Source organism: Schistocerca americana, chromosome 7, assembly GCF_021461395.2.
Source record: "Schistocerca americana isolate TAMUIC-IGC-003095 chromosome 7, iqSchAmer2.1, whole genome shotgun sequence".
NCBI classification, from domain to species: domain Eukaryota; kingdom Metazoa; phylum Arthropoda; class Insecta; order Orthoptera; family Acrididae; genus Schistocerca; species Schistocerca americana.
The window spans coordinates 444,461,281-444,487,858 of NC_060125.1; the positions used below are offsets into that span (position 1 = coordinate 444,461,281).

General features: G+C 38.8%; 1 protein-coding gene across 5 annotated transcripts in view; it reads left to right on the plus strand.

The window, feature by feature from the left end:
* Positions 1-26,578, plus strand: part of LOC124621955 (calnexin) — a 71,568-nt gene that overhangs the window by 32,082 nt on the left and 12,908 nt on the right. For 4 of the 5 annotated variants that reach the window (XM_047147481.1, XM_047147479.1, XM_047147483.1 and 1 more), the window contains exons 6-9: positions 723-982; positions 2,759-2,990; positions 3,122-3,262; positions 12,709-12,834. In XM_047147481.1, the coding sequence (XP_047003437.1) occupies positions 723-982; positions 2,759-2,990; positions 3,122-3,262; positions 12,709-12,834 (759 nt within the window). Of the gene's footprint in view, positions 1-722; positions 983-2,758; positions 2,991-3,121; positions 3,263-12,125; positions 12,252-12,708; positions 12,835-26,578 lie in introns of all 5 variants that reach the window. The other variant, XM_047147480.1, reaches the window with a different exon arrangement.

Genomic DNA, 26,578 nt, shown 5'->3' on the forward strand with positions numbered 1-26,578 from the left:
GTGTGTGTGTCCTCCCCACAACCTCAACACCTCCTCCCTCCCTCCACTCAGACACCATCACACAGCTGCAATTCTTCATATAACTGAAAGTGTGTATGTTCAAAATTTCATACTAATTCCTGAAGGTGGCACAGTGGTTGACTGGTTTTCTGTCCTGTCCTTGTCCCATCTTACTGGGAATGAAAATTGTCTCTCGCCATATAGCGGTAATGCTGAATTGCAGATAGCCACAACAAAGAGACTTTCACAGTTAAAGCTTTAGGCCATTGGCCTTCATCAATGAAAACAAACAAACACACACACACACACGCACTCACACTCACACTCACTCAGGCTATGTGTGTGTGTGTGTGTGTGTGTGTGTGTGTGTTGTTGGTGGTGGTGAAGACCAATGGCTGAAAGCTGTAACTGTGAAAGTCTTTTTGTTGTACCTATCTGCAACTCAGTGTCTTCGCTATATGGTGAGTGGCAACTTTCCTTCTTATAATATTGTTAAGTTTCATCCTGGATTTTCCATTGTTTGATTTGTTTCATCACTTGGAAATTCTTTCATTAATTAGCCTTCCTTGAACTGAATTAGCATCACCTCGAGCCTCGCAGACTTCAAAGTGATTTTTTCTTAAACGGTTGTCAAGCACTAATGTACAATTTACTCGTAGTATGGTTCGATGTGAATACTCACCAAATGTTCATGTCATGAATTTGTTCTTGCTTTTCAACAGGTGATTAATGAAGGAAGTTTATTAGAGGACTTCACTCCTCCTGTTAATCCCCCAAATGAGATTGATGATCCAAATGATAAAAAACCTGACGACTGGGATGAGAAAGAGAAGATACCAGACCCAGATGCTCGAAAACCTGATGACTGGGATGAGAATGCACCTGCTATGATTGTTGATAGCAGTGCAACAAAACCAGAAGGGTGGCTAGAAGATGAACCAGAGATGATACCTGACCCAAATGCTGAGAAACCTGATGATTGGTAAATAATTTAGTGCACTTGTTGTTGTGTTCCCTTTAATGCTAGTGGTAAAATAATTTCTTTGCAATCAGTAACTCTGCTTTTACCTCTAACAGTGCTTTGCAATGCCAACCTTCACTTTGGTTTTGATTCTGTGTTAAACAGTAGATTTCCCACGTGGTAGACAAGTCAGTTCAGAGAAAGGCAGAGCCATACCACCTCTAGTAGTATTATGCCTATTAAATCAGTGTGATGTTGAAACTAGCATTTGATTTGAAGGTTACTGGACTTAATTTTTGTGTATTAATGTTATAAGTTTTGTAAAATTAAAGCAGTCTCTACTCTGATCCCTTTCCTTCTATTTTCATGCTTAATTCAGCTTTTAGCTTTTGGTACCTTCCACTTTACTAATTGCCAGTGATTATTTGCTTTGCACTCTAGATGTTCCTTTGAGGAAATTTAACTTTAATACATTAGTGAAATTTTTACTTTTCACAGCTTGATCTCCAGCACAAATTAATAATTTCTCCATCACACAAATATGGTTTCTTTTTTGTCTTATCATTATTATTGTATACAGCATAGTACTGGAATAAAAAAAGCCACAACTGCCATTATATGCACTTCTATCATATAGTTAGTTGACAGTGTAGGACAAAAGGGCTAGGCTTTTGGTAATCATATCCAGTATAAGACAGTTGCACTTGTACCATGTAGGACCACTAGTTGGTCTCTTCCCAGTAAACATCTTGTGGCAACTTCTGTATCTTGATTTTCTAATGATTATCAATTACGACAGTTGTTCATATATTTTAAAAAATACTAACTATGGAAACTCCAGGTTTGAATATCAACAACATTAGTAAAATTGTAGATTGCTCTTCACTGTAAAATGGACACGTTGAATTGCAGACAAGCACAATGAATAGACTATTACACATGTAGCTTTGACCAAAGCCTTCTTCAGAAAATAAAAGATGCACACACATTAATACAAGCAAGCATTCTTCACACCTGCATGATCACCATCTCTGGCAGCTAAGACCAGACTGCAGCTGTCACATTGAATGAAAGTAACAATGTGGAGGAAGGGGGAGGGTTAGGAGGATACGGATGGGGGGAGAGAAGAGTGCTGTCTGGCAGAAAGTGCAGGGACTACATGGAGGCATGACAGGCTTGCTAGGCACAGCTTCAAGAGGCGGGCAGGAAGGGGTGGGGGGAGGGAAAGTAGGGGGAGTGGAAACGGATAAGAGCAGTAAAGGGGGAAGACAGGTCGGTGTGTTGACAGAGATCCCAAAATAGCAGTGAATTCTTATGGTATTGCATTCTTAATTGTTAAACAGTCCTGTGGTGAAGTACATGATCTTAATAATCACCAGTGAAAAAAATTCACCCATAATCAAATGAGGTGGCAATATGGGACAGTAAATGTCACTGCATTTGTAGGCCAGATGGATAGGAAACGTTAATAATGCTTACAAGTTGAATGATTTTAATCTTAAACTGAGAGTATAATTGTATCTTCTTTCCCATAAACAAAATAACTTTTTTGACATTGCCTGACGTATTTAATTCCTTGTCATTCAAAATGAGGGTAATTGATCTTGATGTGTGTGAGCTATGTCTACTATAACTTTTTATAATGTGTTTCCAATTTAATTCTGTTAAATGTGAATTATAGAATATGTAAAGCAATCCATTATACTACTGCGGTAAAGAGATCAAATTATATTATTGGATTATGGAGTTAAATCCTTGAATTGTGGAGTTGTATTTACCATACCTCCTTTTTCCTAGGGACACAGACATGGATGGAGATTGGGAGGCTCCATTAATTCCTAATCCTGTATGTGAGAAAGCTCCAGGTTGTGGGCCATGGAAACCACCTATGGTAGCTAATCCTGCATACAAAGGGAAATGGAGAGCACCTCTTATTGATAATCCAAATTATAAGGGCAAATGGAAACCTCGCCGCATTCCAAATCCTGACTTCTTTGAGGACAAGTCACCTTTCAAAATGACAACAGTCGTAAGATTTTGCTTCTTCCTTATTACAGCATGAAGTTGGTTTAGTTATGAAGTAGCTAACACTTGTTTTATATTGTTGGATAATATTTCATGTTATTGAATATAAATGCTTTCACATATCCTTTTTTACAGTCAGCTGTGGGGTTTGAACTTTGGTCAATGTCAAACATGATTTTGTTTGATAATATCATTGTAACTGATGATCCTGCTGTTGCTGAGAGGTGGGCAGCTGAAACCTTTATACTGAAACGCAGAAAAATTGATAAGGATTCTGTAAGTTTATGATGAGTCTGTATGAAGTTGTTATTCTCTCTCTCTCTCTCTCTCTCTCTCTTAGTTTAACAGAATGGAATCATTTTTTCAACAGAGCGATACTAAAAAGTTTTTTCTTATGGCAATTTTTAGTTTGTTTTATTCATATAATATTTTGCAAAACTGTATTACAATAGTGAACTTTGTACCCTGGAAAACTGGAGGCTTTAAGACTAAGAAAGCAGTCAATCGATGGACATTGTTAACAGCCCAGCATATTCATTTACATTTTTTCATGATCTAGATGGTGTGCCCTATGGTTACCAAGCTCCCACACCATGTCAGTACTTGGGAGCTCTTGAATTGCCAACGGATTGTAATCTTGCATTAATGTCAGTTAATTGATAACACATTTGCAGTGTCATAGAGAATGGTATTATTTTAGGTTTCTCTGTTTTTGCAAGCACGACATTCTCCACATCCATTCATGTTCTATATATTTATTTATATGTACAATAAAACTCCCTTTTTACACTTTCCAGTGGACTGACCCAAAAAAGTTTAAAATACGGGAAAGTATAGGAAACCCAACAAGCTCTAGATTTCGTGCTTATTGTTCTCTGGTTACGAAGAGTGCCAACTTTGGTCCTTTAACCAATATTGTGTTAAATTTTATTTACCGTGATTTAATAATGATTATCAATAATGAGTTTCGCATTTAGAACACGAATATCGTTTTAATGTGGTTTTGCTAAAGACTTTTGCTTCCATGTTTTAATTATGGTCGGAATGAAGAAGAAAATGCATGTTTATTTGTGTTAGCACTCAGTTCTTGTCTTCGTGATAATCACAAAGGCAGTGGCAGACTGCTGGGTTTCCCTCTTCGTTCTGATTATTCCCAGAAGTGTAAATAAAGCATGGAAATAAAAGTCTATTATGAAACCACATTAGTGTGTTATTCATGTTCTAATGTGAGACTTATAATCGATAATCATTATAAAACTACGGTAACTAAAACTTCTAACACAATGCTGGTTAAACCACTAAAATTGGCAGTCTTTGTAAACAGAAAACAATAGGGAAGAAGTCTACAGCTTGTTGCCGACAAGCAGGTAACTTGGTTTAGGGACGTCCTGGATTGAAAGAGGACAGAAATTATCATGTTACAGAGCATATTTAGGATGAATGTTTTCGTCAGGTCATATAAACTGAAGACCGCTCACCTAGTACTAATTAATGTGTTTCATTTAGAGGTGACAATGATTTGTGGAAGCCCATTACAGGCACAGCTGTATTTAAAGGAGGTGTTTATTTGTATAGATGACTGTGAAATTAAATTAAAGCTGTTGTAATACAACACAATGAGTAGAAGGGAAGTTGCTACTAGAGTCACTGTCAACACATTGTGATTATCATGAAGACAGTGATTCAGCACATACTCCCACCCTTCCAAACGCTCTGACCGAGCACTTGGTTAGCACACTGGACTTGCATTCAAGATGATGGTGGTTAAACCTGCATTGGCCATCCTGATTTAGGGTTTCTGTGATTTCCCTAAAACGTTTCAGGCAAATGCCAGCTTGTTTCCTTTGAAAGCGCATTGTCAAATTCCTTCCCCATCCTTCCCTAATCCAAAGTGACCGATGACCTCACTGGTTGTCCGCTGCCCCGAACCAACCAAGCAACCATCCAAACACTGGGAACCTATTATACAGGCGGCCATGACTCAACATTCCGACAATGAAAATTTTGCTTACCGCACTATCCTTATGTTGCCTAACCAATAACTTTGTATGTAGTCTGCTTTTTGTGCCTCGTTCCAAAGCTGAATTTGAGCAGAAATATGATCTATGTTTAAAAATCAATTTTACAGGTTGTGATAACATCAAAGAAAATTCAAAGTGCGGAAAATGTTGTAATTTGAAATCATTATGGACAGGAAAGCATTGTATTGAGAGAACAGAACTCATGTTGGGATTTACGAAAATGAATGTAAAAAAGCAGCAAAAATGCAAGAACGTAAAAATGGGGTTTTAGCGTTTATCACCACCAGTCCATACAACTAATTAAGTTCTCGTGACCCACAAATTGTGCACCCCTTGTGGTTAGGGATGGCAAAGGAAGTAACACTTTGGAATGAATGAACAGTGACAGATAACAGTGTTTCAGTTGGCAAAACTTGTGTGTGTCTCAGACTTCTTTCTTCTTTTCTCCTCACATACATTCCTGTAGTTAAGCTCCTAAGTTAACCTAGGTGCTGCATGATAACTGAGTACTGTTCTGAAGTGTGTGTAGAAGTTGGCTTTCTGAGGTCTGACAATAATCACATATTCCGACAATGGAAAATCCAGGTAGGGATGTCAACAATGTAAGAAAAGATAGATTGCTACTTACTGTAAAGAAGACATGTCAAGTTGCAGACAGGCACAATTAAGACACACATGGCTTTCAGCCTTTGTCAGTAAAACCACACACACACACACACACACACACACACACACACACACACACACACACACACGACCGCCAACTCCAGCATCTTGGGCCGAAATGCATCACATGCGATGCAAGCAGCAATGGGGCTGGGGAAGAGGAAGGGAAAGGGATAGTGTACAGATGGGGAGAGAGACAAATGCTGTCTGGTGGAGTGTGCAGGGACTAGACCGGCAACAGGCTCACTATATGGAGGTTTTGGGGCAGGGAGGTGGGGAAAGAAGGAACAAAAACAGAGAGAAGTGGGGAAAGATGGGGGGAATGCGTTGGCAGAGGACTGCAAATAAACAGAGGGTGGGAAACGAGAATGGGGAGGAGATGATAGAACAGAGGGGATGGAAACTGTTGGGTGCATTGTGTGGGGACAGTATGTTTCCGCAGTTTGAGGCCGGGATATTTATGGGAGTGGAGAATTTGTTGTAAGGATAACTCCCATCAGTGCAGTTCAGAAAAGCTGGTGGTGGACGGAAAGATCTAGATTGCTCGGGTAGTAAAGCAGCAATTGAAATCAAGTGTGTTGTGTTCAGCTGCATGTTGTGCCACAGTGTGGTTTACTTTTCTTTTGGCCAAAGGTGGACAGCTGGTTGGTAGTCATACCAATATAAAAACCTGTGCAATGATTGCAGCAGAGCTGGTAAATGACATGGCTGCTTTCAAAGGTGGCTTGGATCCTGATGGAGTAGGATAAACCTGTGACAGAACTGGAGCACGAAGTGCAGGGTTGGTGAATTGGGCAGGTTTTGCACCTGGGTCTTCCACAAGGGTACAATCCTAGTGGCAAGGGGTTGGGATTGGGAGTGGCATAGGAATGGACTAGGATGTTGCCGAGGTTGGATGGGCGACAGAATACCACTTTAGGAGGCGTGGGTCGTATCTCAGGTAGGATGTCCCTCATTCCAGGACATGATTATAGGTAATCAAAGCCCTGGCAAAGGTCAAGATTATAGGTAATCAAAGACCTGGCAAAGGGCATGATTATAGATAAACAAAGTTCTGGCAAAGGATGCGGTTCAGTTGTTCCAGTCCAGGGGTGGCACTAGGTGACCAAGGGGACACTCCTCTTTGTGTCTGATTTCTGGGGATGGTGGGAGGGAAATGGTACGGGAGATCTGTTTGGGGACTAGGTCCAAGGGATAGTGCCTGTCTGTGAAGGCCTTGGTGAGACCCTCAGCATAGTGGGCAAGGGAGTTTCTGTCACTGCAGGTACACTGTCCCTGTTACACTATGTGAGAAGAATTTTTTGGTGTGAAAGGGATGAATCTGTCAAAGTGCAGGTATTGTTGGTGGGTAGTGGGTTTAATGTGGTCAGAGGTGTGGGTGGAACCATCAGAGAAGAGGAGGTCAACATCTACAAAGATGGCATGCTGGGTTGAGGACAATGTGAAGCAGATGGGAGAGAAGGTGTGAAGATGTTGAGGAGTGGAGATAGGGTGTCTTGGCCCTGGGTCCAGATCATTAAGATATCATAAATGAAACTGAAGTAGACGAGGGGTTTGATGCTTTGGGAGGCTAGGAAGGTCTCTTCTATATGGCCCATAAAAAGGTTGACATAGGAGGATGCCATGCGGGTGCCCATGGCTGTGCTGCAGATTTGTTTATATACCTTCCCTTCACATGAGAAGTAGTTGTGGGTTAGGATAAAATTAGTAATATGTAAGAGTAATCACATGGTGGGTTTGGAGTCTGAAGGACATTGGGAAAGACGTTGTTCAATAGTGGTTAGACCATGGGCATCAGGGATGGTGTATAGGGAGGTGGCGTCAACAGTGTATTAACAATCACCAATTTACTGGTGAGGTCTGTAGCTAAAAGCTATATTTAGGTGTCGCTTAATCGTGCCTGTCTGCAACTTGACTTGTCTTCCTTAAGGTAAGTAGCAATCTCTCTTCTTACATTGTTGATAATCACATATTGATGCTTTGGACAGTACCAACAGCCACTGAATAGTTTCAAACCAAGGAAGATAAAAGAACTGATATTGCCACTGTTGCAATTCATCAGTGAAATGAATTAGATGTGTCCACTATTAAAGTCATGAAGGACACTTCGCTCTGAAATTCCAGCAATGAAGTACTATGCAACAGAACCCAACATGTCCTCGACAGCATGTGTTCGTCAGAGACGAGGGTACCATCGGGAGTGCCCCAGGGCAATGTGATAGGACCGCTGGTATTTTCTAAATACATAAATGAACTGGCGGACAAGGTAAGCAGCAGTATGTGTCTGTCTGATGATGATGATGTTGTGGTGTATGAGGAGGTGTCATCATTGAGTGACTGTAGAGGCACACAATGTGACTTAGAAAAAATTTCTAGCTCTAAATGTAAGTTAATCTAGACGAGTAGGGAAAACAAACCTATGATATTCAAATACAGAAGTAGTAGTGGTTGGCTTCTCACAGCCACATTAACTAAATATCTGGGCATAACGCTGCAAAGTAAAATGAGATGGAATGAGCATGAAAGAACATGTGAGGGTTGTAGTAGGGAAGGTTAGTGGTAGACTTCGGTTTATTGGGAGAATTTTAGGAAAGTGTTGATCATCTGTAAAGGAGACTGCCTATAGGGCAGTTTTGCGACCTGTTGTTGAATATTGATTGAATTTTCTCATGCTGCTAAATAAGTTGGAGCAATCTGTTTTACTTGGTAAAAACTTTCTAAAGCCGTAATCACATAAATATTTCCTTATTTACAACCATTCATGTTCAGCAGACTGTGCTGCCATCTTCAGGTCATCAGAAATTTTTGTTATAAAATGTATTCACACTACATTTCTCTAGGGCAACACAGCAAATTTGGAGTGGCCAAACACCAGCAAGCCTGTAACAAGGGGAAAAAATTACCTGTGTACTTGCCAAGGAGCCAGATTTGCTAAAACACAAGATCAGAGAAGCCACTAAAATTCTAAAGCAACCAACATCACAAAAAGAGGGGATGGGCTCGGGCTGGCCCCACCCTGGCTGCCAGCCCTCAGAGTTTATAGGCTGTATCAATAACACGAGACCCGATTGCTCTCGTTGAGTAACTTGCTGCATGGCCTGTGTCCAGCAGGAAGAAAACATAAGCACACACCTCATTTGCCAATGACCACCAATTATGACACACAATGCAAGAACCAGTAGTTAACAGCAGATCCCCACTCCCTCCACTATGGTAACCTATTACAATAAAGTTCCCACTCCTTCCACATTAAAAGACCAATTATAACAATCTTTTAAATTGTGGTGCAATTTCATATTCAGTGAGCAGTAATGATAAAATATAAATGACCCTGCACAGCTAAAACACACCAGTTTCTTTAAACAACTTAACTCTATCCATCCCGATGTAAAATTTATGATGGACTATAAAACGGAGGCCCAACTACCTTCCCTCGGGTTTAGTTGAGGTAAAAGCCGACTGATGTGTTGGCTACAACATCTGTAGAAAAACTACACACACAAGTCTGTATGTCTATGCCTCAAGGCATCATCATCTGTTACAAAGAAATTGTATAATTCCTAGAACTTAACAGTCAGGTAGGCAAAGTGTGTCTCATCTAAGAATGACGAAATTTCTCGGAAAGTGTACCCATATCAACAAATTGAGCAAGCATTGTGGCTGTAACTTGAATAACATAACATAGTGATTGACAGACTACAGTGACATTGGATAGTGTTGTTGGAGTGGAGCCAACCACACTTCACAGCAGTCTGTAGGTGCCTACAAAACAGGCAACATATTGAGAGAATATAGCTATCGTGAAAGAACTGTGATTGGCTGGCAGCTGGCCCCTGTGACTGGACTCTCTAAAACTTCAGTCACAGAGTTATCTTAATTGAAGTACAAAATCATAAATTCCTTGCAGAAGGGATTGGAAAAAAAAGACTGAAAAAAAACTGAGGATAACCCATCAGCCTACTGCATGCCACATCTGGGGAAAAATGGTAAATTCTACAGAAAAGCAGCATTCCGTGGACATGGTGTCCAATGAAGTAAGTCTCTGATTTCAAACTTAAATATATTGAAAACTAAGATCGATAGTAGAGTATAAAAGAAGGTATGTTTATTCGGAAAACTAAAAATTTGCTTTCAGAATAGTTCAAAATCTCCTAACGGACACTGTTGCAAGCTATGTAGCTCGGAAAATATCAGCATGCATAGTTAAAATCGTCCTCTGCAAGCAGTGTTTCTAAATGTTCACCACTTGCAGTTGGGGGTGAGGCAAAGGAACAATGAAATTTGTCATCATTTCCTGTAGTGTGTCAATGGAAATGGATTCAGAAGCCACACAGGTTACCGATTCAAGCTCATCCACTGTGCTGGAATGGTTCTGGTAGACGTTGTTTTTCAGTGTTCTTCACAAAAAGTAGCACAAGGCATCAGATCAGATGAATATGCTGGCCAATCCATTCTTGTGCCAGCAAATTTGACATAATCCAATGCAGAAACTCTATTCCCGAAGTGTTCATCAAGAAAGCAAAACACTTGTTCAGTGCGATGTGTTTTGGCACATGCATGAATGAACCGCTAGGTGCTTGGATGATGCAGGGCAGCAAATTGTTCCAAAATTGCAATATAATATACACTGGTGATTGTGATTATTTCTGGCATGGAAAAAGGGCCAATAATGCCTCTGTTGCATACTGTAGCCCAACCAGTAACTTTGGGAGAATATAGTGGTTTTGTGTCACACAAATGGTGATTTTAGAAACCCCAAAATCACCACACCAATTTTGTTTACTCAAGGCTCCACTCAGATGGAAGTGTGCTTAAAGTCTGCTCTCTGTGGTACATCTTATATACAGGCTTTTGAATGGAAACTGTGTAGGCTCTTTCTCAATATTTTCTACATGCCAGAATGCTTCAAACCAGTCTCTACTGGAATTCTTCATACAGATTTTCTTAGATTTTGTTGAATAATTTCAGAAACAGTGGCAATATTTTCATGAGTAACTGCGGTTTGGCTGGGCTAACGTTCCCCACTAGATCATAGCCAGGCTGCCTGTTTCTTGGAATTTGGTGAAGAGCTTGCAAATAGTTTTGACATCGGGTCCTTAAGAAACATTATACGGTGTTTAAAAAGTGTGCCTTGTTACGGTAGGTCCATTCTATCACCTGTGGTGTGCCAGTACCAGAAAAACACATTGTTCGGTGGAATACATTATTTCAACCTCTTCCTTCAGTGCCCTAACCTTCTTTCACGTTTCAGCAGTGGAACTGATTGCTCTGAGGTACACTATGTATAAGCATTACATATTGTGATTATACCATCATCTGTTTGCAGCTTCTTGAACTATTTCAAAATTACTGTGTAATTACTGTATAAAATTCTTACAGCTTTCACAATAAACATACTGTTTGTTGCACTCGTGTATCAATCTTAGTTTTTGAGATATTTAATTTTGAAATCAGACACTCCTTGGCTAGACACCCTGTATTTCACTCCCACCAAGAAGTAATCATAAAGGCTAAGATAGCTGCTGAAAACATGGTATATGCATCATTTTATGCCAATCATATCATGTCATGTCATTTGTGAGTCAGAACAGAAAAGTTGAAGGAAGATGCAAGAAATTTCAGACAGAACAGTGCAGGAGAGGTGCAAGGAAGATTAGTTATACACAAGTCTCAAACAGACAAGCAAATCCCTTCTTCTCGGAGTAACATCACAAAAGACATAAAAGACCAGTCTCATGGTGTAGGCACACAGTTTCTGAAAAACAAAATCAGCTGAAATAATGTTATAAAGAGCAGTAGAGGTTTCAGTTTCAGCAATGTGTAGGGTCAGGCATTCAGTTTATTAAACCCTCATTTGGCATCTTATCTGTCAAAGCTGAAGAACACAGGAGATACATATTTCATCCAACATTGCGAAACAAATGAGTGACAAAGGGCATAGTGGGATGGTAGGGTAAAAATGCTTTAAACAGAGGCATGATACCAACAGTAATTCAGTCTGGCTCTACTCCAAGTAGCGAATACACGTGAGACCACAGCCCGGAGGCACTCAAAGAAGACAGATTGATCAGTTGTTGAAGTACTGTGTGTAAAATGGAACTGTCAACTCTGCTAGGAATCCATAAGATGCCATAAAAACAGCATACAGTGTTTCTTGTAAGATTACATATACAATCAAATGCCGTTATAGTGATATGATAATACAATCATAATTCATATTGGTTGAAAAGTAGTTCTATGAAATTATTGAGAAATTTTCAGTTGACAAGATGTCAGTCCAAATTTGAAATTTCACATATTACATGTAGTAATCATTTGCAATTTTTACAGAATATGGATTGTGCATCTTATGGTGACATTTTAGGTATTACTTTTAGCTGTTGAAATTTGCAGTGACTAATGTGCTCACTGAATAAATAAAGACATCTCTGCCCTCTCTTTGTATTGAACAGGAAACTTTGTGGGAATCTGCAATGCGTGCAATGAACTACAAGCCTGGTTGGTGGGCACTCTACTTTCTTTATTGCATTGTACCTATTGCAATATATGTGTGGTACCTCTGCAGACGTGTTTCAGAGGTAATACAAGATAACTGGGTTTGGAACAGGTCTCTTCCATACTGTATTGTAGAAACAGATACAGCATAGTGTAGGGCTACTTCTTTGTAGACGAGTGTGAAACAGTTGAAGCAGTATCACTTAAAAACACAAGGAGTAACCACTCTTAATTTCTATTACTAAAGAAGTAAAATCCTTTATAGGCACGCACATACTGTACTACATGTAATTATTAGTGTATGCATTGTGCTAGAATAGGAGACTGTTGAATTTTTATTGGCCTTATGACTTAATTTTATAAATGCAAAGTGCAGTAGCATTAACATGTAGTAAATATGCATCTGTGGCATTTTTGTAAAGTTGTTACACTTGGATAACCTCCGGCATTGGTCTTTAATTGTAAAGCTGCTGCTGTTGTGATTATGCGGCGTGCTTTGTAGTGCTAGACATCCTGTAGTTACTCCTGATTTGCCCACAGGAATCACTCTTCATGCGGCTAGTGAAATACACCAATGAACAGCCATGGCTATGGGCTGTGTATGTAGTAGTGATTGGACTTCCCATAGTTCTGGTGATTGTGTTTTGTTGCGGCTCCTCAAGCAAGGTTGGTATCATATTTTCTTGCTGAGTCGTAGGTTTGTAGATTTTGCAGCAGATAACTAATAACTGTGTGTCTTAGTTTTTATTGAAGTGATTACTAGCATCTTATCTGCATATGTAATGAGCTATAAATGGCAAGTATAATTATCATTTAGTTCTTACTAATTCTGATTATGATGTAAGGAAATCATATGTATTTTGTATTTCCAGAATTTGTAGTATTCAAGCAATCATAATAATATTGGTGTAGTAGAATGAATGTATTTCTCATATTTCATCTATCATAATTGAAATTTATATAGGCCTATTTCTGTTTTCAATTACCGTATTTACTCGAATCTAAGCCGCACTCGAATCTAAGTCGCACCTAAGAAATGAAACTCGATATCAAGGAAAAAAATTTTCCCGGATCTAAGCCGCACCTGAAATTTGAGACTTGAAATTCAAGGGGAGAGAAAAGTCTTAGGCCGCACCTCCAAATCGAAACAAAGTTGGTCCATTGTAATATGAAACACAATTTAGGTAGAATGAATGACGATACAGCTACAGTTGTTTGGTTCGAGTCGTAAGCTTAGCAGTTAGCTTTACCAGGTAGCCATTGCTATGCGTCAGGCGCACCGTCTGTATTTATACGGGTACCCTTCCTTTTTCGCGTGCTTCGTCTGGTTTGAATTGATTGCTTATTTTTCTTTCATCTGATAAGTGATGTTCTCTTTGTTATAGGTGTTTACGTCACTCTAAGCTGAAAATGCATTACTGTACTGTGTCATGCATTGTTTGTCGCATTCTGATAATGAGTGTTTACGACCTGTCGCCGCTCGCGGCATGGCTTGCTCTTGTACACGCTACTGCCGCTTTTTTTTTTTTTAAGGAATCATCTTATTGGCGAAACAATGCCAAGAGACTGCTATTTGCTGTTACTTACAATACTGCTTTCTTTGATAATGGTCAACAAGAACCAAATAATAGACTGCATATGATAGATGATGTTCTGAACGAGAGTTTAGCGGAAATTTTTCTCCATTTGAAAATCTTTGCAGACGCCTCTTTAGTACATTAAATTCTGCACAGAACTTAAGAGTCATCTTAGATCTAAAAATCTAGTCAATTGTCGTGCTTCATTTCTGACTGTATCACTATTAGGCATAAGAATAATACGAATATAAACATGACATGATATACATTCTTCCGCCTTTGCTGTTGTCTCACTCTAGTTTCGTAGTTTATTAGGCAGACAGGATTTAAATGAGATAGTAGCAAATACGAAAGAATACATGCCAAAATGTTTATATTCGTATTATTCTTATGGTAAAGAGAATACTGCATGTGATTCACAATTCATAATAGTTCCTATTAGCAACCATCTCTTCTCACAGGAAGGAAAAAAATTCAGAAATCAGAATGTAGAGTTGGCCATATTGGCAAACATCCCAAATAGTCTTGCCAGTCAGATTTTCGTAGTACATTGAAATGCTGCTGCATTCGAAGATGAACAAAACGGAATTTGTATTTACTTCGTTGGATAATGTATGAAAATGCAGTGGTCGAAACTCGTGGCGGAGAAAAAAAGGTCGTCTTCCAACTTTTTTTTTTATTTACTGACGCAGAGGTTTTGGCGCCAGTATTTATCTTTGTGCCTGCAAAGCATGCCTGCGTAGCGCTACATATATTCGACAGCAGAAGTTAGTTGTGGCGGCACCTACCAACATTTTTCAGAACTTCTGCTTACTTTGCACTCGATTCTAAGACGCAGGTGGTTTTTTGGATTACAAAAACCGGAAAAAAAGTGCGGCTTAGATTCGAGTAAATACGGTATAAAAGGACTTTGTACATCAAATATTGTTTCTGCATCCTGCATTTAAATTTTCATATGTTTCTTTAAACTTAAAATTTTGATAGCTCTTTGTATGTTTATAAATAAAGAGTAAAAAGGAGAAGCTGACAGGCATACTGTACATTATAACAATGTACGCGTCAGTCTGTGCAATGGTAACAAGTATTTTCCACAAAGATGAGCACAGGCAACACTCATGGGTGTGTGTGTGTGTATATATGTATGAATGTATGAATGAGTGTGCAAATGTTCTTGAACCATCAAACTGCAAAATTTCAAAATCAATCAGTGCTCCTCATACTTCATCAAGATTGTCAAAATGAGATGCCAGGTAGTGTGGAAATTCATTTTGATATCTCTGCTCTCCTGTTGTTAATTCTGTGGCTCCTTGAATCCACGTTTTGAAAATAGTTAGTCGGAGTAACATTATTCCATGCTTTATCAGCTGATGGTCATCACTGCAAAAATTGTTATGGTGAACCTCTGTGACCACCTTTAATTTTATCCAACACTATTATCACAACTTTTTTCCAGTACAAAGTTTTAAAATTCTGGTCAACCAGTTCAAAATGGTGTGTAAAAGAAAAAATGAAGTTTCACATAAATTATCTGTGAAATTGCCAAGTGGCAACAGAATTCTTCCGTCTATATTTTCATGTGTCTCTCTTTAAGATCAGTAGTCACCCCATTGAACAACTCTGTTGACATCCACCCCTTTTCTTGGAGTAATAAAATATACACAAAGAACTGATTCTTTTGAAATATCGGGGGTTAGCATCTTTCACTATCAAAAGAGATATTAGTTTCTGAAACACAGCCACATTTGGTCATCTTCATCTACCATATGGTACATTTTTGGATTTCAATTATTTATTTATTTTTTATTTATTTATTATTATTATTATTATTATTATTATTGGTGTTTTGCCCTAAAAGAGCGCATTTGGACTAAACTACATGGCCAGTTCCTTTTGCTGCTTTCCTTGCTGCCCAAACTTTCTTCATTCGCTCGCTGTGTTTCTGTTTCCGATCCTCTGTCCATGCTTCTTGTCGGCTTTGTGTCTTCGGCTTCATCTTGATTGCCTTTTTGGTTGCCCATATTTCCTCCATCTTCTGGCTGTGATCTTGCTTGCGTTCTTCGGTCCATTTTATGCCTTGTCACATTGTATCTCATGTAGTTTACTTTTCTTAATGATGTTTCTGAATTTTATTCTGTCGTTTATTGTGTCTGCTGTTATGTTGAGTTGGTTCAGGTCGTTTTCTACCTCTGCCACCCATTTGTTGTTTCTAGTGGTTACCCAGTCAAAGATCTGTTTGGTCAGCCTGTGTGATGGCATTCTGCATAGGTGTCCATAGAATTGTAGTCTGCGTTTTCTAATCTTTTCTGTGATTGTCTCCGTATGTTTGTACAGTTCTTCTGTAGGTTTGTTGATCCATATTCCATTGTTGTTAGTTGCGCCAAATATTTTCCTAAGTATTTTCCGCTCTACTTTTTCTAATTGTCTGATACGTGTATGCCCTAGGATTAGTGTGGTCTCTGCTGCATATAGTGCCTCGGGGAGCACCACCGTGTCGTAATGGTGTAATTTGGCTTTTTGTAAGATAGACTTCTTGTTGTAATGATTCCACACTACTTTGTATGCCTTGTCCAGTTTAGTCTTCCTTTCTTCGTTTGAGTCTCTGTTATGTCCACTCATTTGTAGTGTTTCACCGAGGTATTTGAAGTTTGCCATTTTGTAAATCGTGCCATACTTTGTGTTCAGAGATGAGAGTTTCTTTGTGCTCATAAACTGTGTCTTTTCGTAAGAGATCTGTAATCCAGTTTTGGAAGCGATTTTGTGCAGTTTTTCAATAGTGTCTTTTGTTTCCTTTATACCTTCCGTGACAATCGCCAAATCGTCTGCAAAAGCCAGGCATTTAATCTGTAGGTTTCCTAAGGTTATCCCCTGTTGTGATGTTTCCCATTCTTTTATGACCTTATCTAACACCAGATTGAAAAGGAGAGGTGAGAGGCCATCGCCTTGTCGGACACCTGTGCGAATTTCAAAGGGCTCTAATAGTTCCCCACAGAACTTTACTTTGGAGGTCGTGTCGGTTAAAGTTTGCTCTATGATAGCCCATGTTCTGTTGTCTACTTTGTATTCTGCTAGAATTTTGAAGAGAGTTTTCCGGTCGATATTTATTTATTTATTTATTTATTGCACCCTTCTTTTCTTCAGTGAGAGAGAAACAAGTGTACGTCTTTGAAGTCGTAAAAAGTGTTTATACTCCATATTATGTATTGGTGAGTTAACAAAGGAGTGTCACGAACAGTTGACTGAGGAAATAGTTCTAGTGACTGATTGTTAGATAACCACTGACTTCTGTCCATCATGATAACCACTTCAATTTATGGAATTTACCTGAACACACAATTTTGTAGATTTGTTGACTCGACAACTGGTTGAATTTGTGTAGGTTCGAATTTGCAAAAGCCGACTGTCCACATAAGAAAATTGATATAAAATAATTTTGTTCCCTATTGCAGCCCAAGCTCAAACTGTGATGTGCCTACCTTGTAACATGTCATGAAAGCATAACAGTGAATAGTACAGACGAGAAGAGAACAGAAGTTCAGATAAATAATGAAGTAGTACTGAATCAAACTGGGGGGGGGGGGGGGGGGGAGAATGTGGTACAGCTTGACTGAAATAAGGGATCAGTTGAAACGATTCACACTGAGGCATCAGAGAATAGTGAATTTATCAATGGAGGAAAGTATTGGAGTAAAAATTGTAGAGAAAGATTTGGGCTAGACTACAGTCAACACTTTCAGGTGAAGTGTTTCAGTTTGGCTTGGGCTGCGTGGTGGTTTGTTATACTTCACCTCATGCACCATACACTTAAATAAGTTGCCACCTGAACACTCCTTTTATATAAATGAATGTTGCTTACTGAATATTCGGTCACTGTCAAGTATTTGGATTCCAGATACTCTGTGTTTTGAATCTGTTTGCCTTCTTCCTCCAACTTGGCGCAGATTTTGCCCCCTTACAGGCTGTGGACAAAGCTGCCAAAAATTAACTTCTCGTTCTCATTCACTCCACCATGTAAATAAGAAGTGAGATTCAATTCTTTGTCTTCTGTTACCACAAAAGTCACAACTCAAAGCGTGATAAACGAGGGCAGCTACCAAATCATATACTGCCTCTGTACTACATACATAATATATCATAGTCAACATGATACTTAACAATTACAATACATTTATTATCTTTGACATTTAACATTCTTTGATTTCATGGAGCTCTTTCATCTGTACCACCTGCTCCATGGAACTCCCATCTCCACCGCAGCAGGTAGGGTCATCTGACTGCTATCCACTTACAGACACAGGGTTGTTAGCTCTGGTATCAGCACATATGATTTAAAACACCTCCCAGCTATGGGGTGCTTACCACTTATCAACTATTGTCGTGAACATCTTTCCTCTGACATATGCTTTTAAGGAAGTGATACCTCTCATTCAAGGAACAGGATGTATCACTATACAGGTAGATGTAGGTTGCAGTAGTTGTAGAGACAGGATAGGCTGCCTGGAACTGCACACCTAACTGATCTTCAGATGACAACAGCAGCAGCAGCAGCATTTGGGAGTAAACTATTGAGTGTTTGGAACACAAGTGCTTCAAATTTTTATTTCTTTATAAGATAAAATCTTGTGTTCTAATACACTTAACCAAATTTTCCTGTCATTCATGCATGATGAGTCACTTAATCTGATATTTTCTGAAAAACAATGAGATATTGATAGAATAATTTTTACATAATTTGTACAGTTACCTCAGTGTAAAGTTCCATAGGACAGTTAACATGCAATTTTTACATAAGTATTCCCTTCTATTTTTATTACATGGTAGAAAGTGAAAGTGCTGCCAAAACTATATTTGTCCAGATATCGTAGTAATACTTGTTATGAAAATGTCACTGCTTCGAAACAGATAATCTAATCCAGTGGTCATCAAACTGCAGCCCCAGTCAAGTATTTGTACGACCTGTGGTACTTCTGTATGAAGTAGAGTTGCTGGTACTTCTGTATGAAGTAGAGTTGCTGGAGAGCAGCAACTGTTCTTCTGTACATAAAGAAACGAAAGACATACTGAAGGAGTCAGTCCTTTGCTACACTTAATCCGTTTATTGTTCAGAAAGATGTCAATGTGATTGCAGTCCTGTGAAATCCTGCCCTCGCTTACGTGATGGGACTTCGCTTCTGGAGACTAATTGCGATTTTTCAAGCCCAACAACTACTTACAGCTTCGCTCCTCTATGGCTGTCCTGTTCATTTCAAAGCCCATCGTATGCTGAACTCTGTGTGTGGTGTTATTTATACTTGGCTCCTTGATAGTCTGACTGAGGGAGCAATCCAAAATTATGTGATATGATCATGGTGTCACTGTGGTCTGTTGGGTAATGAAAAAGGTTATTGCAAGCTTAGTACCTACACACACTCTTTTTATCACATTTGATTGAGTAGTGCCTTCATTGAAGACTAAGGCAGGCTATGAAGTCATCATGGTTAAACTGCACGTTCCAAACTGTATGCATTACTACCAGTGTCGATGTTATAATCACACTCACGTGTCCTGTCAGAACAAAGCCAAATGTGGTACATGTGGTAGAGATGTTCATGAGGGGTGATTGCCCGCCTCCTCCTCCCCACTTGTATAAATTGTAATGGTGATCATGCAACCTCATCCTGTGAGTGACCCATGTATCTTGATGAGCGGGCCATCCAGGAGATCCAGGTGAAGGAAAAGTGCGCTACCCTAGTTTACACGCCGACATTGGGTTGCGCCACTCGTTGCGTGGAATGAGTAGCACGCAAATGGTTTCATATTTGACTGTAGACACGGCGAAACCAGTATATACTTCAGTTTCGTTGTTTTGTGGGTTCCTGAGTCGTGTCTGAAATGAAAGTTTTGGCAGCTGAATGTCGCACAAGTTGTGATGGAGTTAAAACTTGTTGCGTGGAATCGCTACATAAGAAAAAAATAAGAAACATGTTTAGATTCGTGACTGGATGAAGGAAAGATGCCAGCTCGGTTGCTCAGCATCCTTGCTGAAATAATTTGTAATGGAAGACCCAAGAAGCTCCTTTAATTATCTTTGAATGTCACCAGAACTGCATTTCCTCTAAATAGTTACTTATGCGATAAGGAATAAAGATATTGTAATGCATGAAGCACTGTCGCCAGAACTGAAATTACGTATCACATTGCATTTATTACAATTGAGAACACTTGGCATACTAAAAGATGCGGTTTTAGTTGGTGATGACGCTTTTTCATTAACACCAATAATTATTAACAATAATAATTATTAACAGCAGTAATTATTTGCAGCAGGCCGCATTAAGAAGAGAATGGTTTGCAAACTACTCTCTTGACAGATCTGTACAGAGGCAATATTTCAAAATTCAAACATATGTGAATGGGGTGCACTGTGTGACATTTTAAATAGATGAATATTGAATAAAGAATGTAGCTTCTTGATTTGAGTAGCCTTCCTTCCTGTCAACAATATTCTTGTATATGTGCTTCTAATTCAATAAATTTTGCCCTGCAGCTCAGATATTGTCAAACTATCTATGTTCTGATCGCACGTGAAGGTCTCTGGAGCAGCAATATGTTTGTTATTTTTGTAATCAGCATCACTGAAATCCCACACACACCTATGCAAAGCATAGATATCCAAAAAGCAAACATTATTCTCCATTCCCCACTTCATATTTCAGTTTGTCTACGCTGTACAAACACACATAACATCAAAACTCTTGCAACTAGTGTTGCCAATGTTGGAACACACCGAAACTGTTCAGTTTCACCAGTGAGTTGCACAGACATGCAGTGTGCATGCACAGTGGCTGGTAGCGCAGTTGCCTGCAATCTGGTGTCGTTATGTAAACTAGGCTTTAGTGTTAGATCCCTGGTCAGTTGTAGGATTTTAATCTGTCATTTATCACTTCGTTCACATCAGGCAGTGTTTATTAATGTGCAAAATCCGAAGTTGTACTGTGGTTCAGGTCCACATAAAACTGTATGTCCCTTGATAAGAGTGGACTAGTGAGTTTGAAGGTCGCTGGAAGGCAACAGCAAACCATAACAAGGACTATGCCTAGTAAAGCACTGTGGTGTTGAAACCGATCTTCTGATTGATAACAGCTTTACTTTGCTAAAATGATACCCTTTTACACTGTGAAGCACAGCGTTGTCTCACAGTGTTTATGACTGGTTGACAGGGAACTAAAAAATTCACATTTGCGATAGATGCGAATGATATCTCAAAATGCGAAAATGAGAATTTACCTAATACCTGGTGCTTCATAGCAGTGTGTTTCCAAACGAACTGTTGCATCAAAAATAATTGCAAAATAAAGAGTGCACCAATGCATGAATGCAGACATATCAGTGTGGTCATAATTTGTGCTCTGGTGCCATGGTAGCTGCATCCATTGAATGGCCTATATTAAGATACATGCTACGTATAACTACGTAGGACTCAGCTGTGGGACCTATACCTTGATCATGACAATAAAGTGACTGACCACTAGACATGGAAAAGGGCAATCTTCACGGTTCGCCGTTACCCATTCGCTAAAATAGCCGCAACAGCAGCAGCTGTGCATTTCAGTTCTGTAGTCCATCCATCGTTTCCTGTTGATTTGCAGTAATGAGATTGCCTGGCAGGTTCTTAATACTCTTATCACTTTGCTGCTCAGTTTCAACATAGCTGCATAAATTCTTTTGTGTATTGTAAACAGAATTAGCAAAAAGAAACAAAGCTGGTGATGAAAACTAATAACTACAATTATATAAGTGTCCGTAATTGTCGTCCATACAGTGACAAGACAATGGTGAACAAGCAGGCAATGTGATCAAGCTTGTTCTCTAGTTGGATGTTCAGGGTGTATACGACCCGGGACAACCGGGAGATCCAAGAATTTTTTCATCTGTGACAAAACCTGGAAAAACTCGGGATTTTTTTAGAATTCTGGGAATTTTCCATTGTTTTAGTTTTCAGTTAAATTTTTGTAACATTGACTGGTAAGAACCAATACTCTTAACAAAGGATATTACTGTATTTCACTACTGCAGAATAATACTGCAGCAATAAAACTTGAAAGAGAGGAAAAAACAAAAATAAAACAAAGTTGCCAAGGATATGCGCCATATACAGCAACAAAACACAGTGCTCACACAAGCGTCTGCCAACAGCAAAATTTGTCAATGGCTTTAGGAAGACTATGCAATGCTTCATAACAGCAAATTGCCTCCGATGAGCGTGACGGCACAAGTGCTTAGAGTAGATTCATTTGAGCAGTTGCGAGCGAGCTCACGCACATTCGCAGTTGAGTCGCGTATGAGTAGTACCTTCTCCCTCTTTTTTGCCAGAATGCTACACTGGTAAGGGCCAGTTGTACAGTCCCCAGCTAGCAGCCGCTAGATTTCTATTGTGGGAGCAGTGCGGAAAACGCGTTGTACGAACACATAATAACGCCTAACCGGAGAAAAAACACGGGATAACTAAAATGGTAAGTGTGGCAGGTTTAGTCTAGTTAATAAGTTGTAACCCTGGCAGGAATAGTCACAGAATTAGTGATGACAAGATTGTTAGAATGAGGAAGGAGAAGAAACGGGGACATCACACAAATTACGGAAGAATATGACGACTCCAAATTTATATAAAAATTTCGTACGACTGCTTCAGAAGCTAGAGCGTATGAATGAAACTTTTTGCTTGTAGTAGGCCTAATAGGCATTTGATATTGGTACTTCGTGATTATATTCTGTCGTGTTGTAAAAAATGACCCTTTGTGCCAAAACAGTGTCGTTTATTCGGTGTGTGTTACAATTGCTGCAATATTAGGCAGACCTATTTCGTGACAAAATACACATAATCAGATCAAGAAACCACACCAGTCTTGGGTTCTATTCATATTAGTATCATTTTCAGTATTAGACAACATTTGGTTTTTTCGTGTAGCAAAATGTTTGACGAACTTTGATGAGTTAATAGATTCTTACCCAAAAGGAAAGCACGCCATGTAAAGCTGTACTAAGGTTAGTGAGAAAAACAATGCAAGGACTTAAGAATTGAAGAAACGTGTACCGTCTTGTTTGTCTATTGTCTTTACTGGTTTTATGTATTTTATTTAATTTTATGTCACACAAAACATAAAGTTATTAGCTAACAGGCAATAAAGAGTGCAAATTTTCTGAAGAGTTACTGTTCTCCCAGTTACAAATAATCCCATCCAGTATTTATTGTGAATTTTTTTAAAAACAGGGGCAGGTTTTCAAACCGGCCGATTAGGAGCAGGAGAGGCACCACAGGAAATTTTAATTTCCACTGTCTGAATATAGTTCGATGCCACCCATTACAAAATGTTACATGTTTGAGTTCCACAGAACGAAATACATTGACGTATGATAGAATGCTGTGTGAAGAGGCATGGGACTGCACTTTGGCACATTTAAGACCAAACAATATGTCTTACATTTCCTCAAATACACATATTTTATGTATCAGACTCTTCAGAAACATGTGTGCTACAAAATGGACATTTTTTGAAAAGTCAATTTTTAAAATTTTTGGTGTCCTACCTCTAAAATGCTCGATGGGGGAGGGGGGGGGGGGGGGGGCGGCTTTATCTAGTATTGCCCCGGATCGGAAATATCGTAGATCCGGTGCAAATCTGCAGAGCAGTCTTAAGTTGTAATGGGGAAGCGGTTAGTCTCACGTGACCCGTGTTTACGTTTGGTGATTTTGCTGTTTCCTTTTCGTTTATTGCTCTTAAGTCAAATGAAAACAAAACTGATTTTTGTGACAGGGAGCCATCAAGTGAATTACATAATTACGGAAGGCTAAAATATGTTATTAGTTTCAGATTTTATTTTATTTCCCCTTTCTGACAGTCAAGCATTAATCACATTGCAGAACAATGAAGTTATTTCTGTCGATTTACTAAAGAAATTTGGTTTTTATTAATCTTTTCCGCTGAACCAGCCAATTTATTTGAAATCGAGTGTTTAATTCCATACTATTGGCTAGTTTCAACTGTTCGCTGCATTTCAGGTGCATTTTTTCATCTTCTAGAATGCATGGCATTATGCCGTAATAGAACCAAACATGAGATAATGCAGTACTGGTACTCCAAGAATCTGGACATACGAATGTGCACTTTAAGGCGAATTATCCATTTCAGTTTGGTTCACGAAATACCCGTGCTCTTAGAGTATCCTCTAATCTCTTGTTTCTTTTATGACATTATGTAAGATGCTTGTTATCAGGCGCTTTCTCGCAATTGCTGAAACGAACCTATTTCTAACAGGTCGCTGGAGAATATTGCGAATGGTGGTTTGGAAAGCGTTACTTTCAAAGTAAATTTCCTTTTACGCAAGATGAACCGTGTGTCAGAATGTAAGATGAATTTCATTAATACCAGAGCTTTTGACTCTTAATTTAAAAATCAACTCTTTGAGTACGATGATTTAGAATAATTTCGAGCCCAGAAGATCTAGCAATTATGTAGTTCTTAAACATTTTACTGGCACATTTGTGTTGTGTATCTTAAAGTGTAACACGCGTAAAAAGGGGCAACATTATATGTGAAAACTTTTCTTTTCTTGTAGCAGCACTACGTATATTAATTTAAACCATTAACTTTCCCTATTTGTGTGTTCGTGTTACCTAAAAGTGATGTTGCATTTGGCCGACTACATCACGTGTTCTATGTTCTGAATATCTACTGTCATCAGCTGGCGAGATCACGTGATGTGAGCTATGACTGGCTTACAAAAGCGCATCGCAATCACGATTTCAGTGCTTTGGAAAGTAACATGCGGTGTTTGGTGGAATTCGAATTTATACTTTCGTAATATGAAAATATGCAGTGTACATGTTGCTGCACGTCAGATATCTTCCCAAAACGTGTTTTGTTCCCTGAGTTTCGTTTTCTAAAGTGCTGGGAAATTCTACGCCCGTGTATAAAACCATAACCATTCAAAAGACCGATAAGTTTTACAGTTCCAAGGAAAAGTATACTCTCACTTAACACGGAATTTTTTTTTTTTTCACCCAGGAGGAAATGTACTTTTAACTGGGAAAAATCCGGGAATTTTTTTTTTTTTTCCTCGTCCACATATACACCCTGATGTTGCTAAGGTAGCAATCATGTAAACAACTAGCTGCCTGTCACTTTATTATTCTGATCTGGATATAGCATTTTATAGCAAAGTAATGCATATTTTTATATGCTAGTATGAGTAAAAACATAGCAGTTTTTAGATTGGGACTAGAATGTTTTGAACAGTGGTTGCAAAAGGTACTGATCGACATTGGGCCTGAAGTACTTCATTGATGATGTGCAAACCGTGGCAATAAATTGACGGTAGCTGTTACCAACTACATTTTGCCTTGAGTTGTGCATAGCTTCTGCGATCCCTAAGACCGAGAGTCTGTTCTGCTGTCAGAAACATAGAACATGGTTGTAGACCAGCGAGAGAGGTGTGAGGTTTGTTCTCCCACACCGCTTCTCTCCCCTCAGACGGTCAAAGTTCTCGATTGTGTATTCACGCGGCTGAGTGCCACGTTATATTGTCCACACTCTCAGGAAACAAAACCAGTGAGTGTGAGGCCAAGGAAAAATGCAGCTACTCAACAGAAACATTTAATTGTTCAAACGTTGTATATACTCAAAAGAAGAAGAAAAAAACGGTTTTTAAAAAAGCTATTTAAAGTTTTTGTAAAAGCTAATATTCCATAGAAATCATACATTCTTTTTTATTACTTAATCTCTGGTCACTATTTTTGCAGCCATTTTTGGCTTCAGGTGCATTAGTATGACAGTTTTTTAAATTTGTAAGTCTAATAAGTTTTTAAAAAATGTTAATTTCATCCAAAATAGATACCAATTTTGCCAAAAATTGATGCTAAATTTTCAGATCCCTATTAGAGATCAGAAATGAGCTCCATGTACTTACTTGCTTTAAACTCATTAGCAATTCCTCTGAGGTCATCTCCATATACACTGTCTCCATGTGCCCGTAGACTCAACTTGTCTGTCCCTGCCGCAGCCCACTTGTCACGTGAGTCTGTTGTCAGGTACAATTGGATTTGATTCACTCAGAAAGGAGAGCAAGTACAAAAGTTCACAAGTATAACATCAGATTCGTGGCATTTGTACTACATACGTAACTGTTTTGAAAGAAATTTCCACCATTTAACTCTAAATTACTAGTAATTTATTTCATACAGTAATGATTTTGGCGTTATAACTATTCTCAAGTGGAAGTTGAAGTATCACAAAATGTCTGATGTACCTACCGTATTTACTCGAATCCAAGCCACACTTTTTTCCGGTTTTTGTAATCCAAAAAACTGCCTGCGGCTTAGAATTGAGTGCAAAGTAAGCAGAAGTTCTAAAAACTGCCATCGAATACATGTAGCGCTACACAGGCATGCTTTGCAGGCACAAAGATAAATACTGACGCCAAACCTCTGCGTCAGTAAATAAATTAAAAGAAAAGGTAGAAGAATGTAAACATGCCGTGTATTCTTTCGTATTTGCTGCTATCTTATTTAAATCCTGTCTGCCCAATAAACTACGAAAGTAGAGTGTGACAACAGTAAACACGGAAGAATATACATAACATGTTTATATTTGTATTATTCTTATGCTGATTAGTGATATAGTCAGAAATAAAGCACAGCAACGGACTAGATTTTTAAATCTAAGATGACTCTAATCTCTGTGCAGAATGTAATGTACTAAAGAGACGTCTGCAAAAATTTTCAAACAGAGAAAAATTTTCACTAATCCCTCCTTCAGAACATCTTCTATCATACACAGTCTATTATTTGGTTCTTGTTGATC